General features: G+C 41.6%; 1 protein-coding gene across 5 annotated transcripts in view; it reads right to left on the bottom strand.

The window, feature by feature from the left end:
- ATXN7 (ataxin 7) overlaps nt 1-20,282 on the bottom strand; it is a 131,326-nt gene that overhangs the window by 6,178 nt on the left and 104,866 nt on the right. For 4 of the 5 annotated variants that reach the window (XM_069476014.1, XM_069476015.1, XM_069476016.1 and 1 more), the window contains 7 exons: nt 16,883-17,135; nt 14,574-14,833; nt 13,893-13,975; nt 7,481-7,746; nt 6,976-7,174; nt 6,491-6,612; nt 1,143-2,115 (listed from right to left, as the gene is read on the bottom strand). In XM_069476014.1, the coding sequence (XP_069332115.1) occupies nt 1,143-2,115; nt 6,491-6,612; nt 6,976-7,174; nt 7,481-7,746; nt 13,893-13,975; nt 14,574-14,833; nt 16,883-17,135 (2,156 nt within the window). Of the gene's footprint in view, nt 1-235; nt 303-1,142; nt 2,116-6,490; nt 6,613-6,975; nt 7,175-7,480; nt 7,747-13,892; nt 13,976-14,573; nt 14,834-16,882; nt 17,136-20,282 lie in introns of all 5 variants that reach the window. The other variant, XM_069476013.1, reaches the window with a different exon arrangement.

Raw genomic sequence — 20,282 nt, 5'->3', positions numbered from 1 at the left:
AATCACAAGCCAAAGCGTGTTGTTTGAAAGACTGATGATGTACTTTCACAATAAAAATAAGACAAGAAGCATCAAAGTGAACTGTCAGAGATATCAACTGTCAAACTAGTACTTAAGGAAATCGGACATTTCATACTTAATAACCTAATAGTTTTCTGCAAAAGTCCTAATCTGGCATTGATTTGAATTAAGTTCTGAAGATGAGGAAATGGAGGGAACCAAAAAAGAGCCTCACATTTTAAATCAGAGCTCTGGGGTGATGCTGCTGATATTCCTGTTCGTAAGCAAGGTGAGGAGATATCCTGATGAATGAAATAACAAGATGAGAGATGAGCTGGAAGTTAGGGCAAAGGAAGCTGGAAGACACAGCTAAAATAGGTGAGGTCAGGAGAAAAAAGAAAACAGGTAGAACAGCAGAGGAAAAAAGACAAAAGAGACAAATACTATAAGAGAGAAAGTCATGGTTAATTATGAATGCAACACCTTGTTAGCTGTCTCTCTCTCACTGGGCTCACATTCAGACTCCTTTTTAAACTATCAGTTTAGAATGAGGTTTTTGTCTTCTGCTCTGCCCATACTGAATCCTGTTTTCCTGCCTCACTCAAAAACAGAGAGGAGAAAATATAGGGTGAGATTTAACCAGGATATCTGGAATTAAAAGCTCTTTTTAAACCTTACATCACTCCATTCTAGATCAGTTTAATTTTAGCCCAGCTTTTTTCAGAGGAATACTCTGGGGAACTACTATCCAGAAAACAGTATCTGCTTCCTTCCTCAACAGCATCATACGACACACAATTATCAACACTGGGACAACACTTTGTTGGCTATGGAGAGGAATTCCCTTCCAATTCTGATTTTGCTGTCACGCCTCGTGCTTTCTGCAGCACTATTTGCTAACTGCATTACCATGGCTTCCTTACCTAGGATTGTCTTCCAAAGACACCAGAAATTCTGGCAGAGAGGAGGCTGTGTTACCTTCATATGGCCATGAACTCTTCCTTTTTAAAAAAGATACCATGAAGCTAGGTATCTGTTTTCAGGCAAACCAACCAACCCAAACACACAGATTTCCAAGTTGGCAAAAGATCCCAAGGGAGTGGAAATGGGTATTTCCATGGAGCTCACAGTCCATTTCCTACCTGATGAAGGAGGGAATTGTTCGTCAGTCCTTGTGCCCCTGGGATGGTGCCTGTGTGTTTCATGTGGACGTTGTTCATGGCTGGCACTTTGGCAACCTTTGTGGGTTTGCTGCTGTTGTTGTTGATGCTGCTCGGGCTGGGAGAGCACTTTCTTTTCTTTCCTATGAGTTTGTCTAGAGGAGTGTGTGAGTGTGAAAAACTGCCATGGGAGTTGACAGGCAGTTCATTGGACTGGTGAATGAATGGGCCAAGAGAAAGAGTAGAATCGCTGCTGTTCACCATCACACTCATCCTCTTGATGGATTCAGCAGGGCTCCCGCTGGGGGGGCCCCTCCCTGACTGGTCGTGCCGGATGTTCACCGAGTTTGCTTTATTTGTCACACAGTTGAGGCCGATGCTATGGGAAGATGTTACCGTTGAGGGGTAGGGAGGCCCAGAGTGAGCCACACAGTTTTTCCTAAAAGACTCCATGGAATGAGAAGAAGAGCAGGAGGAGGAGGAAGAAGAATGAACTAACAGTGGGGAACTGTTTTTGCGTTTCTTTCCTGAGCCGCCACTGGTACTGCTACTGGCATTGTGACAGTTAGTGCTGCTACCAGAAGACTCCTTGGGCCTTAAAGACTTGCTGGATTTCAACTTCTGAGGTTTCCTGGACATAGGGGAACAGGGGACCGAGGAAAGGCCAGAGGGTGTGGAAGGGGACGAGGATGAAGAGGACACTTGTCTGGATTGCATACTGCACACAGGATCCATGACCCCTGAAGCGGCAGGCTGTGCATTTAGTGTGGTTCCATGAGCTGGTACCGATTTGCTGTTTGGGGAGATGCAGGTGGATGAGAGCAGAACCGGGGATGAAGAGACGGTGGCTGCCGCAAGATAGCTGACCCCGCATTGTGATGTCGGCACAGAGTTTGTCCGGTGAGGAACACGTGTGGAGACAGGTGTTGTGGTACTGGGCACTGGTGGGATTTTCCTGGAAATAGAAGAAGACACTGAGTGACATTCACCATAGCCATTCATGGAGACTTTCAGATGGGTACCCCCTTCGCCTCTGACACTCAAAAACGTACCCACATCACAGTGAACACTCTGAAATACAAAGCCAATCCTGTCACTTCTCTCCTTTAAATTCTCTAATGCCTCCCGGGGCTGGTAGAGTGATGGTGTGTTTGTACCTCTCCTCTGCTACTACCCCAGCTTCTAGCTCCACCTCCCATCCCCGGCTCCCTGCTTCCAGCCACTGATCTTCCGGGAAAAGCCATGACTCGAGACCCCAACTTCTGCTCATCCTATAAGTTTCTGCTCATCACTTCCTTAGGAAATCTGTCCTGACCATCCTGACTTGCTTTGCTTAGTTCCCCAAGGACTCACCTTGTCCCGTTTCTAGACTTCGTATGACTTAGGGTGGTTTCAATGCGTGACTGCTAATCACAAACTCCTACCCAGACATAGCAATCCACATCTTATTTTACCACTATAGCCCTAATGCCCAGCACAGTGCGGAAAATACAGAAAGCATTCAGCAAACATTGAGAGAATTCAGGAAGGAATGGGAAAAAAGGAAGGGCACAGCTAACTAACAGCAACTGCTGGGTCCTAACTATTGGCCTGAATAACTGCACAAGGGAATAAAGCCTCAAAAATCTCCAGAGATTTTCCACCACAGTGTTGTAACAATGTGTTCTGTTAATAATGCCTGGGCAAAGTATTTATGGGGGCTGAGGAAGCCGTTTAAATAGTCAAACCAGGGAGGCCCCCCTTTTATTTTAGCTCCGATTTCAAAATGTGACAGCACCAAAATTTTGAAAACTCCGATGGCAGAACTAAAACTGAGGTAGAAAAGCAGAAACTGGCCTGACTGGAAGGCAAGTGCTAAGGCTGCCTTGATCCTGACTTACTGGGGCAGCCCTGGCTGACCCAGTCACCACCCCAGCTGGGGTTCCATTTCCTTATCTGTCAAGCGAGAATTGGCCCAGACTGCTGCCAAAGCGCTTTCCAGATGTTTTTAAATAAGAACTATAGTTATTAATACAAGGAAGGAATGACTACAGGCATTTGCACCTGCTTGACAAACCCCATTCAAGAGTGCAGCCTTGGCCTGAAGCTAGTGCTTCTCAGCTCTGGCTGCTGCGTGTTACAGTCACCTGTGTAGCCCCAGCCACACCCACACTGATAACACTAGCGTCTCTGGGGGGAGTGGGGCAGATATCAGTCATTTCTAAATCTCTCCAGGAGATTCCAATGTGGGGCCAAGATTGGGAAGACGGGCTCTATCTGCCCCCCGCCCCGCCCCCCCCAGCAGGGCAAGCATTGTCATTACCTGAGAGCTCTGTTAGAAATGCTGGGTTCTCAGGCCCCACCCCCGACCAACTCCATCAGAATCTGTATGGCAACAAGGCCCCCTGGTGACTCACGGGCTCAGACATGAAGCCCTGCTCTAAATGAAGTCCATGTACTATGGCTCACTGGGTGAGTGGCTTCTTATGGCCACCAGATGGCTCAGGAAGTCAGGCCTAAAGACCAGGCTGCCTGGAATCAACTCCTTGGGAAAGAAAAGGCTTCCAAAGGAGAATGGATGTAGAGCCCTCAGGGTGACCATTACTAGTTTCTTTTAAAAAGGCTCTTTTAAGTAATTCATTACCTTTTGTATAAAGAAGAGGCAAAGTAAGAATATGCAATCATATTGACTTGTGTTTGTACAAATAAACTCCGTAAAGATATACAACAAACTATTAATAATAAAAATGGCTCCGTCTGTGGGGGAGGGTGTAGGAAATAGGAGTGTAGGGGACAGAGCGATGAAGACTCTTTGCTGTGTGCCTTTTTATACTCATTTTTCTTTTTTAAGCCAAGTGAATGTATTACCAATTCAAAAAGTTAAAAAACAAACAAAAAACCTTTGAAAACTATCCTGGCCCCTTCTTAGGGGAGGTGGAACAGTGGTCTTAAATCAATAGAGGGCAAGTAACTCCTGGAAGTTACAGGAACTTGGAAAGGGCCCTTTGGGTCCTGACCATGCTCCAGAGGAAGTGCTGATTCTAATTTCACCACTGTCCGGAGACTCCACAAACTGACGATGACTTATTTCATACTCAAATCCCACCTCCACTTACCCTCAAATTTACCACAATGAGCAATCAAAGGGTAAGGGGCCAGGAAGAGTGGTACTCAAATAGGAGCTCTTCCTGGAGGGTAAGATTTTTGGCTGAGAAGTAACATGGGACCTGGACCACTGTGAAAGTTTACTTGAGTGCCTCAGAGACGCCACCTGAGAACAATTCTCCTCTGGGTGACAAGTGCTGATCTCCTCCCAGCAAATCTCAGGGCCTGCCTTAAAAAGCTGCCCCAATGGGCCGACAGCACTCCCATGTTGGGGAGCATTTTCACAAGCACTGCACTCCAAGTTCCCGTCTGCCCCAAGCCTATGTGCCAGCTTATCACTGAGCCAACACGTCTGTTGCCGCAGTATTGACTTTTTTTTTTTTAAAACCAAAGGTCATATTAACGAAAAGGGATGGTTTCCTTCTCCCTGGGAGCAAGCGATAAGGCAGTCAGCTTTGTAACAGCACAGAGAGAAGGTCAACAGCAGAGTGAACCTCAGGATCCTACTTTTTCAAAAGTTCACCGCACGAAGAAGAAAATCTCTTCACATAAGCTGCTAGGAACCCAAACCATTTTCTCCCAAACTGCTGGTCATGAGCCACCCATCAATATAATGAGAAAAAAGCACTCGGAGGACCCTTCTAAACTCTTAGGAGTATACATTATCCCCATTAAGTTTAGTGAGCTCAATGAGCTCTCCAAGCCCCACTTAGTCTGAAGAAATAAGCAGCTGAGATTTCATGTATCTTAGGGTGTTCTGATATGGAGAGACCCCCCTGACCCCCACCAGAGCCCCAATAAGCCACTCCCCTGATTCTGTTTCTTGGCAGGGACAATGTTCCTTTATAAAGAAGAACTGCCTCTTATTAGTAAGAACCAGGAAGAAATATGAAATAGAAAAGCAGAGTAACACTGTTCTAGATCTGGTTTTCTAAGTGAATCAATGTAAGTCCTAACAATGATCATGGAGATGGTTCTTTGGATTGTAGACTATCCAAGGTCTCTGAACAGTTTTGTCTGACTTTATTAGGAAACCAAGGCAGGTGGGCAAATGGATGTACTAGCAGAGTCCATTCAAGGAGGCACTAGTAAATGATACCCCAATAGAGACTTACTGGACAGCTCCTTTAGCAAAGCTCAAGGTTCACCAAAGTAGATCCCACCAAATACTAGTTCCCCAAGATGCTCGCCTAAAAAAGGTTCCCAAGTCAAAAGAGCTTGGGAGACATTCCACATTATATATGGCATCCCTTGCTTTGAGAATTGCAAACCACAGTGCCCATTAAAGGCTCTGCAAAGTCCTGCAGTAATGTAAACAATTTAAACCTTTCACTAAAAATTGTGTTTGGGAAACACTAGCATACATAATGCCATACAAGATATCTTAAGTTGCAAATCAGAACACATGGATCCTCTACCTAAAATCTTCACCAGCTTCCCATTGCACTCAGAATTAATTTCAATGTTACCGGGCCCTGCTGGTCTCTCAGGCCTTGTCGTGTACCATTTTTACTTTGCTGCTGTTTCTTAAACAAACTGTCTTCTTTCTGACTCCAGACCTTCATGTTGCTGGTTCCCTTTGCCTGGAGCCCACCCCCCCCCACCCCCCACCCGCCCCATACCACCCCAATGGCTGCTCTTTCTCCTCCATCCAGTTCAGCTCAAGGCTTTCTCTGAACCCCTCTGGCCTGTTATTTTTCCCATCTGGGCTCCTTACTCGGGAACAAACCACCTCTAGGTTCAAATCCTGGCCCTACCACTAACTTCTTACATGACCTTGTGTCTCAGTTTTGTTATCTGTTTAAAAAACGGTGGGGGCGGGGAGGGATAATCGCAGATACCTGACAAAATTGTGAAAATTAAATATATTTAGTAAGTTGACTGGCATATAGTAAGTATTAATGATTGTCATTACTTGTTTCCATTATCTCCCCTATGACAAGCTGTAGCTGCCTTACTGATTTTTCTGTAGACTAGTTTTTGTCACCTCCCCCGATTCCCAACTAGACTGTGAGCTCCGTATATGTGGAAGTTCTTCTGCCTTGAACCCCAGCACCCAGAACAGTATGTAGTTGCTGAATGAGTGAATTAATCAACAAGGCCCCTTCTTCTCAAGGCTCGTCAAAGGCCATGTTTTCACTTAGATAAGCATATCTTCAAAAAATCAGTCCCACAGGAAACACAGAAAAGAAGATGCAGCATTGAGTAAAGTCAGCTCCTCGCCCCACAACCAAACAGGCACTCACTTCCACAGCTGCGCGTTCAGATGCTTCTCCACCATGAGGTTGAGGGCGCAGCGAAGCCGGTTCCACCTGGAGTCAAACACGTAATAGCCTCTTCCAATCTGCCGGCTCCCAAATGTGCAAAACTGAAAGAGAGAACACAGCCGCTCGAGCTTGCTAACTGTCATGTCGGCACGCCCATGAGGGTTCGCTTTCCTTCAGGAAAGGAGCTAATGAGGAAAGAGCTGACTCTGGGTGCCAGAGGCTGTGAAGCATGAGAGTGACAATGCCCATGCCTATCCCTGAGTCTCATGGAAGAGAAAGGGAAAAGCAGGCAACGTCCCCCGGACAGAGTGCGGCTGTCTCTGGGGCACCCTGTTCTGAGCTGCTTTCACACCTAGAACGTATCCCACATCTACAGGCACGCCAAGGTCCCTGGCATGCCCCCCTGCAACGCCCTGTCCATGCTGTGCAGGGAGGGTCAACATGGGGGTGGATGTGGAACTTACAGATGCTGGCTGAGGATGATGACCTGAATAATGACAGTCCAGTTTTTCAACAGACTCTTCTTTGTCATCGCCTTCGCCCTCCTCACTGGATAACCGAGAAGCTGGCTCAGTGGCAGGCAGGGGAGGGTGTGGAGATTCATGGACTGGAGGAGGGTCAATGGGGGCACTCCCACCTTGCTGAGCAGGGCAGCCTGGAGGCCTTAGTGAGTAGAAAGTGCAGCACGGATCAGATCACACGCCTGGGAATCAGCCGCCTTAACCTAGATACAACAACGTATCCAGAACCACCTTTGGGAGGCCCGGGTTCCACCACCAGTACTAGGGGAAAACAGATGCCGATCCAGGTGGCTCGGGAATAAAGGACGCTCTCCCCTGAACTGCATGACATGAAGTGAAGCTGTTTGCCAAGTATGTTTTTTGACATCATGACCAATACGAGGGTTTTAACAATGTCTGCAATTCTGATCTCTGAAGGAGGGAGAAAGAGTTGGAGGGTTTGGCTTACCTTGGAAGACTGGGGGTGTGAGGTTTAGGTTTACTAGCTATGAAAGGCTTTGATTCGGAAGGAATCACTCCGTGAGGGTTTTGGTGCGGCTCCTGTGACGTTCTAGGAGGGGCGGGATGCGGGTCCCTGAGAGGCTGCGGTGGTTGCTGAGAGTCCAGATGGCGAATCAATTCCTTTTCCCTGGTTTTGTTTTTGTGCTCGGCTAATAACACATCAAATCGTTTTCTTCTACCCTGGACAGCCCTCCGCTGGGTTAAGGAATGTGTCTATGGACCAAAAAAATGTAGAACCTGAAGAATCTCAAGAATGATTTTTGTCTGTCATATATCCCAAAACAACTCTCCCAATAAAAAGTATCTGGACCATTAGCATAATCAAAGACTGCTCAGCATGTCATAGGCTAAAAATCTTAACGCATTCTTTTCTCCCTACCTGGACCAGAAGCGTATGTTTCTAGACTCTAAATGTACAACAATCTAGGGATGTTATTTCCATCAGAAAAAAGAATGTTAGTTGTGCCAGCTGGAACGTGCGTGACAAACAGTAGTAACAGGTGACAGGTACTCATGTTTTGTGCTACAATAGCAATTTGTTTATCAGGAATCTTATCAACTCCATTAGAAAAATTCCTCTTTAGACCATTTAAAATATTGAATGTTAACTTAAAGGGAAGAAACCATTATTCTATAAAAAATGTATCAGAAAGTGTTCTTTTGGTAACTGCCGGAGAGTAAAAATTAAACACAATTGCTTCTCTCTATTCCAATGAAAATGTCATGTAAACAGAGAAAGTGGCCCAAAGCATTCTGGAGACAGAGACTGCTACAACCAAGGAAAACTTGAGAGAAGTAAAGATAAGGCTGAGAGAAGAAAGGCTGTGAACAGGAAGAGACATAAAGCAGAGTGAATCCTGCAAACACACTGGCTGTGGAAACCAAGGAAACAATGTCTAATTTCAGAAATAAGAAATAGGCACACTGAGGGGAAAAAAGTTAAATTAGGGTTTGCCTTAAGAAGACAATCAATATAAACTGTGACTGAAGCACATCAAAATATCTGCACTCCAAATGCATTTGATAATCACTGGCATTTAAAAAAAAAAAAACCAAGAAACTGAGGCTCATGTGAAACCTAATACTATTCCAAGCAGAAGATAAAGTTGAATGTATAGGTGTGAACTGGTCAGAGTTGGGCAAATCTTATTGGCCGTGAAGTCCAATCACTGTGAAATGACTGTGCAGGTCAAGTTAATCTGACCACTCCATACTGCTGAGGTCTCAGTCTGTAAAAATCCAAGGAGACACAAAACCTCAGGAATGGATGAGTTTACATTAACTACAATGGAGCCTAATCACATATCCATAAACATAAGTGAATTCATCTACATATTTCCTTTCCTCTTTTATATTACAAATTACTGTTAACAATACTTCATGTGTGTTCATGCCCCTACACATAATACAAACGTGTTGCTCTAGAGATTTATAGAGCATGTTTGCTACACTTTAAGGGACTTAAAAGTGGAAGTATGCTTCTAACTTCCATTTGAAATTCAATAACATAACCTATCTCCTTACTAGACATACTGCAAGCTTTGTCCACCCAAAATCTAACCTGGCACAGATTAGATTGTGTTTAGCTTCTTTTCAATTTTTTACTTCATTTTCTCTAATATGTAACATATCCACAAGAAAGTAACCTAAATGAGGACAGGAATTTTGTTTTGTTCATGGTGTAACAGCACCTAGAAGAGCACCTGGCACTCAAAAAAATACTTTAAACAAAAAGTATATAAAAATAATGGCCCTCCAATTTGTGTTTAAAGAATGAATGACTGTCTAAATGTTACTGGTCCACCTGTCTGTCTCTTCAGACAGATGTATAAACCTTTCCTCCTCTTGAATGACCCCTGGTGCTTAGCACAGTAAAGCCAAATGAAGAAAGCAGGCAATATTTTCCCAGCTCAGTCTAAAGAGTAAATAGGACTTCCACTGAGCTCTGAAGAACATTCCATATAGAAATCTGGTGATCACCTTCCCCCACTCCCCCAGTGAGAATTCTTCAGGGGCTGCCCAAGGCTCACAGTATAAAGACTGACTGTGTAACTAGGCTTCTGCGGCCCTGCACACTCTAAGACCCTTGCTCACTGCTCCTTTGGTACCTCCTCTTCCCACTTTCTGTTCAGCCACCTGGCTGCCTTTCAGGATCCAAGGAGTTTGCTCTGTGCTGCCACAGAGCCTTCACACGTTTCCTCTCCATCGCCTGCCTCTCCCACCCCTTCCTGCCCAGATACATCATCATACCAATTTCAGCCTAATGTTCCTATGGCAATAAAGCCTTCCCTGGCTAAATCTCTCCACTGCAGGCTTTTGTATCTTAGGCTTCTCTTTTTTTTTTTATAACTCATCAGTGGCAATTTTACTCTTATCACAGTGATTGTTAGATTAATCTCCATCTCTTTCATTATACTGTAAGCTCTACAAGTGTAGAAAACACGCCTTGATTTCGCTAAACCCTTTTTTCTCTGGGACCTGAAATAAGGCCTGTGCTCACAGATGTATGCAATAAAAAGTTCTATAATGCCTTCATGGACAAAGGCTACCAGAGTCACAAATCTCTCTGCGTGGAAGGCACAGAGGACATCAGATGGGATACTGGACAGATGAGGAAGTGAAGAGGGGGCAGTGAGGGTGGCAGGTAGCCAAAAGGGAATAAAAATTGGTAGTGAACAAGTCCCCTGATGGTGACGAGAAAAGACAGTGTTCTAAGTCTAAGACAGAAGAGACCTGGTAGCAACTTGGGGAACACTCAGGGTAGGAGCACTCAGGTATGTTCAGGATATTATGTTAAGATAAATAAGCCAGTCACCCTACACTGGCTTAATAGATTCAGGCCAAAGTGAAGGCAAGGAAAGGGAGAAGAACTAACAAACAGAAGAAGGGAAGAAAATCAAGACATCCCATGAAAAGGGCAGGTCAGATGGATGCTGCATTTTCTGCCAGTTCTATGCTGACCTCATGGCAAATCAGGGTTGAAGGAACATTAATGCAATGACAGGCTTAGCACCATGCCACAGACAGTAATGACACCCTTAAAGGAGTACAAGCAGAGCGCATACCATTTGAAAAGGAAAATGGGAGAAAAATGCAGGTCGATACAAACTTCACCCAGCAATAAGGACACAGGAAGAATGATGGTCATACTCCTTGCAGATTCTGAGCTAAAATCACTTTTAGCACTCTCAATTCCTGGCATTTATCCAAAAGAATTGAAGTCAGAATCTCAAAGAGATATTAGCACTCCTATGTTCACTGAAGTACTATTTACAATAGCCAAGATATGGAAACAATCTAAATGTCTGCTAACAGATGAATGGACAAAGAAAATGTGGTATATACATACACTGAAATATTACTCAGTGTTAAAAAAGAAGGAAATTCTACAATATGCTACAAGGATGAACCTTGAGGATATTATGCTAAGATAAATAAGCCAGTCACAGAAAGACAGATACTGTATGATTCCTCCTATATGAAGGTACCTAAAATAATCAAATTCATAGAATAAAATAGTGCAATGGAGGTTGCTGGGGGCTAAAGTAAGAGGGAAATGGGGAGTTACTAATCAAAGTGCATAAAGTTTCAGTTAAGCAAGATGAGTAAGTTCTACAGATCTGCTGTACAACATTGTACCTATAGTCAACAGTACTGTAATGCACACTTAAAAATTTGTTAAGAGGGTAGTTCTCATATTGTTTTCTCACCACAATAAAACAGAACCTTAAAAGAAAGAAGGAAAAAAACATGTGGTTCATCACCAAGTTGTGATCATGATGCGGAACAGGGCATCTTGCTTAACTGAGACTCTACGCTCGTTGATTAGTAACTTCCCATTTCCCTCCTCCTTCAGCCCCTAGCAACCATCATTCTAATTTTATTCTATGAATTTGATTATTTTACATACCTAACATAAGTGGAATCATGCAGGCATGCTTTCACAAATTCCCTCAGGGGCAACTGAAACTGTGACATAATTCTACAGAGCCCAAATGGCTATCTTCAACAACAACATACCACTATATGTGTGCAATTAGTATCTTATGAAACATAAATATGAGATCAAATCACAACTTGGTAAGAGGAAAAAAAAAAAGAAAAGAAAGAAAAAACGAATATGAGATAGGAATTTTCAAGCTAGAGATCCAAGGGTGGGAGCATGTGCTTAGGGTGCCCAATAACTCAAGACAGAATGCAAAATTCAGAATGTAAGAGTATTACTGCAAAAGCAGTAATAAGAAGAAAGTTTATAGCAATAAGTGTCTACATCCAAAAAGTAGAAGAGCTTCAAATAAACAATCTAACACATCTCATGGAAATAGAAAAACAAGAGCAAAGAAACCCAAAATTAGTGGAAGAAATAATAAGGATCACAGCAGAAATAAGTGAAATTGAAACAAAAAAATACGAAAGATCAATGCAACAAAAAGTTGGCTTTTTGAAATGCTAAACAAAATAGACACACTTTTAGCTAGACTAACAAAAAAAGAGAGAAGACCCAAATAAATTATTCGAGATGAAAAAGGAGGCATTACAACTGATACTGCAGAAATCCAAAGGATGATTAGTGACTACTATGAGCAACTATATGTCAACAAATTGGAAAACTAAAAGAAATGGATAAATTCCTAGACACATACAACCTACTAAGATTGAACCAGAAAGAAATCCAAAACTTGAATAAACCAGTAAGTAATGAGATAGAAACAATAAAAAGTCTCCCATCAAAGAAAAGCCCAGAACCCAATGGTTTCCCTGCTGAATTCTAACAAGCATTCTAAGAACTAATATCAATCCTACTTATTAAACTATTCCAAAAAATCGAGGAGAAAGGGATACTTCCAAACTCATTCTATGAACCCTGTATCACCCTGATACGAAAGCCAAAGACACAACAGAAAAAGTATAGGCCAGTATCTCTATGAACATAGATGCAAAAATCCTCAACAAAATATCAGCAAACCAAATTCAACAACACATTAAAAAGATTATTCATAATTGAGTGAGATTCATCCCAGGGATGCAAGGGTGGTTCAACATACACAAATCAATGTGATACATCATATCAACAGAATGAAGGACAAAAACCACACGATCATTTCAACTGATGCTGAAAAAGCTTTAGATAAAATTCAACATCCCTTCATGATAAAAACTCAAAAAATGGAGTATAGAAGGAACTTACCTCAACACGATAAAAACCATATAAGACAGACTCACAGCTAGTATCATACTGAATGCAGAATGTATATATGTATGTACTGTCTTTTTTCTGGGAAGAAGGTCTGTGATTTCTCTAAGAATGAGATATTTAAAGGCACTCTTGACCAACCCCTTTCCACAAAAGATTCAAAACCACTGCTGTAAGACAAATTCTACACACTAAAATTATAATAAATTAGAAGTTTAAATTAAAATAAGAACCAATTAAAAATAAAAATTTCCTACTTTGGAAGATTATAACATTTCTCCACTGGTTGGAGGGTGGGAATAGGGCCTGAAATCTTCTGTTCAAATATAGTCTTTGGTAAAATTTAAAATAAAACATCAAAATTTAATTTTTAGAAATAAACACTAACTTTTGTAATTTTTACCCCCTTCCCCAAACATAGGTTTTTAAATTACATACTTCAAAGCAGTGATTCTTAATACTTCTTAAAACCTTCTGAAGGGCAGCTGGGGAAATGCATATAAAACATATATGCTCATTTATGCAGAGGGGTCCACCAATGCCCTGAAGCCATCCCCACTTTGATAACTCTTATTCTATAGCAAATATACCACCTTCTTATTAGCATATTGGCATACTAAAGAAAATGAAGGAAGACTTCAGAAAGGAGGCTAGCTACATTTTCTTGGCTTATATTTTATCTAGTATTATTTTTAACTAGAAAATAAGGCTATCTCAAAGTCACAGATTTTTAAAAAATCGTCATTTAAAATTTAAGAACCATGGATTATACATTTTAAAAATTATTTATATATATGCAAAAGAAATCTCTAGACTGGTTTTAAGTCAGTATAATTTAAGTCACAGTAGCCTCTTGTATTAAATTTCTATGTGGAAATATTAAAAGTCTTGGAAAGTAACAGATTGGTTAGGATTAGGAAAGAACACTATTCCCTTGAATATAACACTGCTCATTAGAAACAAAATCTCTGTCAAAATTATAATCATAACATACTTCATATTTTGTCAATTTGAGAACCAAGTTATTTCCAAATTTACACAATTCGGAATAATCCACAGGGCACTGCATCGCCTGCAGGTTAGAAAGACTTTGGGAGCAGGGAGGTACAACCCAGTTCCCTGTGTTTATCAGGGTCTTTAGCTCTACCTGCAGGAAGCCACCTACCTTGCATGTCAAAGACCGGGTGCAGGGCTTCTTGGTGTCGAGATCAATGACACCACAGTGGATGTCAGGATCAAACTCTCTTTCTGTCAAAAGCACACAGACATTACAATGAGCTTGCCAAACACTCCTCTATGTATTTTTTTTTAATTTCAGAATGTTAGAGGGCTACAAATGTGTAGGTTACATATATTGCCTTTGCACCACCTGAGCTGGAGCTACAAGCATGCCCATTTCTCTATGTATTTTGTAAATAATAGGGGAAATTTCAAGATAGTTAGACAAATTATAGCTTAAATAAAACCCACCAAACTATCAATAAATACAAAATATATAACGTGTGAGCACTGCAAGGAAGCAGCAACACTAGAAGAGTAGCGGTGACTATGGCCATCAGATGGCAGGGATGATATTGTTTAAGTCAGCATTACCTCATTGCTACACGCAGAAACACACCACTAGGAAGCTATTTTCATATTACACACACACACACACACACACACACACACACGCTCTTTAAAACCAAGAGTGAAGAAGAGAAGCACACTACCTAAGAAACTTCCTCCTAAAGCTGAAGTTGACTAGTATTACAAAGAGGACTTACAGATAGCAGTTGATTTGCTGCCCATGAATGCTCACTGAATATACAAAGAAACATTATTAAGGGAGAAAATGTGAAGTTACCTGACAATCTCTTATTTAAAAATTTCCTATTATTGGAATTGTCTTCAGATTTCTTTTCCAGAGTGGGCGGTGCAGGAAGCCCTTTGCCATTCAGAATCTGTCCAGGTGAAGGCAAGGTTGGCTTTGGTATTGAGGGGCAGTTAAGGCCAGGCTTGACTGAGGAACTCACAGTAGCAGGACAGGTTGGCCCCACGGCAGATTTCAGTAGTGTGCCATCCATCTTGGGATGAATCTTTTCCACTTTCACAGAGGGTGTCATGCTGTGGTAGGAAGGAGCGAGAACACCAGTCAGTGTCTGAGCACCCCAGGGACCCCAGGTAAATGGGGAGCCAGAGGAATAAGGACAGAGCCTGAGTCTGTCCAAGCACTGCACAGGGCCAACCTCTTAGAAGGCAACTTATGAATTATGTTAGCACTATCCAGAAAAACCAGTAAGCTTCACACTTATCAAGCCAATAAGCCCTTCTGGTGAGGCAAAACTCTCAGTGGGCCATCAAATTTACCTGACCTTTCATCATTTTAGAAACATCTCACACGTGAGCCTATGGGAGACTTGGATCTGGTACCCAATGCAATTTCTATAAGAAGCAAAACATGAAAAGGTCTAAGAGGACCAAAGACTATTTGCAGAACCCTTAGAGAATATCTTTTGAAAAATGCCATTTTTAAGAAAGAATTCATCAAAATACACTAAACTTCCAAGAATGCCACTAAAAACTTGTGAGAACTCAAACATGCCTAACATTATCCCCAAGAGGTGGCTCTCTGCTTCTGTCAATGAGGGAGACCCATGTTTAGTTAATATATGTTGTGTCACTAAAGTAGCAATTCTCCAGTCCCTGGAGAAAAAAGTTTCTATGATAGAAGCTTAGACACAGTTGGTGAGTGCTGAATATCTGTGCCACTAACAAAGAACTGATTTCTCTTAGAATCTTACTGACATTATCATTTTGCTTGGTAAAACTAAAGATACAGGTAGGAAGCTAACAGTTGGCTTGGTCCCCCTCTAAAGCCCCAGATAATAAAGACTTAGATAGACAAGGTTTTATTATATAAACTTTCTTTAGTAGAGTCAGTGCTCTAACAACTGTTAAGCTGGCAAGTGACTTATGCGCTGCACTGGCATTTTCTTTGGCTTTCAGATAGCTCCTGGAATGAAAGCCAAGCTTGCTGTACTGCACTTTTGACAGAAGAGCAGGGGCTGGGGGCTTAGCACCCAGGGCAAATAACCCCAAATGGGTGTACCTGGAATAGCCTGACAGCAGCGGAGATACTGCAAGACATCAAGGCCTCTCCCAGATGGCAAGGTCCTTGAGCGGTATCAGGTGCTGGACCCTGCCCTGAGATTAACCAAGTTACCAGATCTTGAGACCAAGATGTATAGCATGCCCTGCAAAGGGAGGCAGGCCCAGGAAAAGCCATCCACCAGCAGGCTGAGGGTTGCCACGAGGAGGAGGCAAGATATGAATATAATATGGGAGTACATGGCTGCTCCCTCGCGTGACCTCAGGGAGCCTGCGAACCTATACAGCCACTGTGGCAACTTGCCAGAGACTTGCCTGGCAGGTGTGAACTTCCTCAGTTTTCCCTCGTCACTGCTGTGACGTGAACCCAAGGCTCAGGGGAGGAGGTCCTGCTTCCCTATTTGCTTTGCAGGCCCCAGAAAATCCTAGAGCAGCATCTGGGAATCTCTTCATCTTTTTATCACTACTCTTAACAATGACAGCAGCAAGAGTGCAAACGTCCATTCATTAACTATCTCCTATGAGCTAGACACTACCACAGGTGCTTGACATATATTAACTTAAATTCCCAATAACCCTGCACAATGACTATTTTTACAACCTGACAGAAACGGTGCTTTGCCCAAAGCCCCATAGCTAGTAAGTGACAGAAGTGGGATTTGAATCCAGGCCTAGCTGTCTTGAGGTTTTCTTGGACAAAGATCCTCAACCTCATTAAGCTTTCTTCTCCTCATCTGGAAAATGAGGATAACCACATTATTGAACCCATAGGGTTTTTGTGATCATTAAATGAGTACACATATACAGTCTAGTTTCAGGCACATAACAGGCACATAATAAAGGATCACTAAATAAGTATTATTAAACTTATTATTATTGCTATTACTACTCTGAAAAGTTTCCTAAGATATGATAAGGGGGAAAAAAAGAACCAACAACATATATTTGAATTCTCCCCAAAGTGTGCTCTCTTTCATATTACTCACAGACACCGTCAGATGCCAGTGGTATACACAGTTCCATTTCTAGTAGGTAAGCTTTAAAAACCTTTTTGGCCATACTCACATTCTACTATGGGGGACTCTACTCTGCTGAATGGGATGCATTGGCCTGGTGTTCCCCCTGAGTGGCGGTTTCTCTTTGGGCGATTTCAACAACTTGGAACTTGATGAGGATGTGCTAAGGACACCTCCACTGGAAGAACGGTTGCTTCCACTTGCACTGCCTCCTTTGCTTTTGGACAGAGAAGGGAAGAAGGAAAATACTGAAGTGGGAGGAACGGCCAAAGAAGGTTTGCTGGATGAGCTATGTCTTCTTTCTGGAAACAAAAAAGAAAATAGAGAAAAAGACACCATGTTTCAGGCAAATCTCAAATGGAACTCCAGAAGAGTTCCCTGAAATCAACATATTTAGGTTAAAACATGTACAAAACTCAGCCCTTTCAAACATAGCTTATCTAGGTCTCACAGACTTACTTAGGATTATAAGAAATGGTCCTTCTGTTTCCGAAGTATCTCAGCATAAAAAAGGTTTATCACATATACCCATTAGGAAATTAAAAAACCATCCTGAACATGAGAATACTGCCTTTTGAGTTTTGCATGTTAGAAATGAACCTCATTGGCTCCAACTTGCATTCAGAGAGGAAAATTATTCATTCATCTGCAGAGGTCTGCTAATTCACACTGCATGGAATTCTTTCTTTCTCTCATGGCACCTTTCTGATTTTCAAAATAGCAAAATCTTAAGAAACAAGTTGTACCTTCTTTGTTTTTCTGTCACTACCCACCAGCATATGACACCAAATAAGATTGTTTGTAGAGTTATCTTATCGTTCCTCAAGAATCTGTGCTGAAATTTTCCAGTGAATCATTTCACCCCCCCCTTTTTAATAATCTCACTTGACTACAGATGGCACAGCTCTGGTTCACACCACTAAGATGCCAAAGGCGCAAGACAAAAATACCACAAATAGCTACGTCTGTTTTTTTAAACCAGGAAGTAATTCATGGTTAAGCACAGACTACAAAGGTTTAGCTGAAAATAAACCTATCCACCAGAGAATCAGGTTTTCTCAGTCAGGCAATCCATACTAATATAAATCAAGAGCTGTTGAAGAATATTACCACTGGAAACAAGTACATTATTTGGTAATTTTATCCACTTTAGTACCTTAGTGGCTGCCTTCAATTAAACTTATAATTTAAAATTTACACATTTGCTTAACTCTAAGTTTTAAAATGTACATGATCCAACATTGACATCACAATATGGGAGCCATATGAGTATTTAAAACATTAAGCATGTTAGAATCAATGACTACAAGTATCACTTAAATGGTATATTTCCAAAGGTCTTCTTATAGTCCTGAGCCTCTCAGTGAAGCTGTGGTGACTTATTCCTGGAAGGACATTACTTCAGTGATGCTTTATGAGGTACTTAAAAGCCTATATTACACCAGGAAAACAATATTACGCTATTGACAGACAAGATTCAAATTCCCCAACTCAACTACACAAAGGCTACAATCAAGCTAGGCAGGTTAAATGGATTGCAATTTATAAATGCTTCTTGCCTTCTCCCCTTCCTTCCCCCCAAGTACGAAAGCTGTATGTAAGGAAGGGAAAACTAAAGTAAGTTTAGTTTAATAATTTTCCAAATTTGGCATCTGAGGAATTTTTTTTTTTAATTTAGTTTTTATCTCTTCTGTGATCCCAAAACACTCCGAACATACTTCCAAATGTCAGCATTTGTCAGCCAGAATTGCAAACAATTTACATTTTGTCACCTGCCTTAGAGTTCCCATGAGCCATGTCTCAGTAATCTTCCTTTGTAAGGCATGGCACAGAGTAGGTCTTCAATTAACATTTGCATGACTGGTATAGTTTTTCTTGTGAAAGGAGTGATTTTCAAAAGGCCCTACACCAGTGGTTGTCAACCTCGGCTACATACTGGAATAACCTAAGTAAGGAGATTTAAAAAACATTTATGCACATGTACCTCCTTCAGAGATTATACATAAGTGTTTGGCAAATAAATTTCACTGCTACTGTTTATCTTAAACTGGTGTTTTTCAAACTTCCATCAACAGCAAACTATTTTTACTGTTCTTATCAAAGTCACATAAAATACTTTTTTTATTCAACATTTTAATTTAAATTATCAACTCTATCATTTTGCCCTCCTCCCAGTCTAATACTGACCAGTCTCTCATGGGAGCATCATTGGTATTTTGGACAGGACAATTCTTCAGCAGGACTTCAGGACGGTTAGTCTTCCTGGCTCCCTACCACTTAGTCATGTAGGGCCCCTCTGCCAGAGATAACCTGAAACTGCTCCCCAATCCACTTCCAGATGGGCCCCAGGGTGAAGCAGGGTACCACCACCCTCAGGTGTCTCAGAGCAAATGTGATGTATTTTCTCTGAAGAGCAAATGATAAAATTCCTGATGTAATTAAATACTGTCACTTCTGCTATAAAGCTTGTTTTGAGAATGCAAATTTATTCCAAAGCCACTGATACACTGAGGAACAATTTCAGCATAATGTGATTTTGTATTTGCTTTTTGGTGATTTTTGTCTATAAAAAACACTAGGTGAATGCAGAAAACTACATCCTGCTGAGCTGAGCCATGTGGGCATACACAAAACGCACACCCTCGAACATCCGCCATCACCTCAGTTCACCATGGGTGTTACGCACCATACCCATCCACATGTGGTGCTTACAACTTTCCTTCCAATTTCAGATAACCTCCTTCCACCACTTCATAGTAACTCACAAGCTGCAGCCCTTCCCACACCCACTACAATAAGCAAACGCCAAGTCTTTTCAAGATAAGCTGCCATGTTTATTCTAGTATTCATGTAATTTTAAACTATTTAACATATGTAAGACTGTGCTACTGTTTTCATTAGGTTTCTCTCTTTTTCTGTGTGTCACTGATGAAGTTTTTGAGTGTTGTGCTGTAACCCCATTTTCCCAATAAGCCTCATGTGGTTTTTTATTGCGCAATTTTGCATAATGCAGTAATTTTTTAGGAATGCATGTTGTGTTATACTAGAACTGGCTAACTTTAAGCTTGTCCTTTCAATTTTCTATTCCCATTATGGTCCACCCTCCCCGTTTTCTTTAGTTAACATCATCTTTTCTTGTCTATTAACTCTTACTATGGGATTCAGCACTAGAAAATCAAGATTTAAAAACTTGCTACCATTGAAAGTATGCTAATGTATTAATATTGCAAAAAAATTCTATTTTCTACTGCAACGATAAAAGTATTTTAAAACTAAGAATGGCAACCTATCCTGAATGTCTTCCGTTCACTTAAACTTGAAACAGATTGTGTGTGTGTGTGTGTGTGTGTGTGTGTACGCACATGTGTAAGTAACTGAGATCCTGGCTGAAAGTACCAGCTCAAATTCTTGTCATGCTACTGAGTTAAGTTGTTCCTTTACTTCATCAA

This window comes from Eulemur rufifrons, chromosome 7 (genome assembly GCF_041146395.1).
Source record: "Eulemur rufifrons isolate Redbay chromosome 7, OSU_ERuf_1, whole genome shotgun sequence".
NCBI lineage: Eukaryota > Metazoa > Chordata > Mammalia > Primates > Lemuridae > Eulemur > Eulemur rufifrons.
This window is presented reverse-complemented; position numbering and strand designations above follow the sequence as displayed.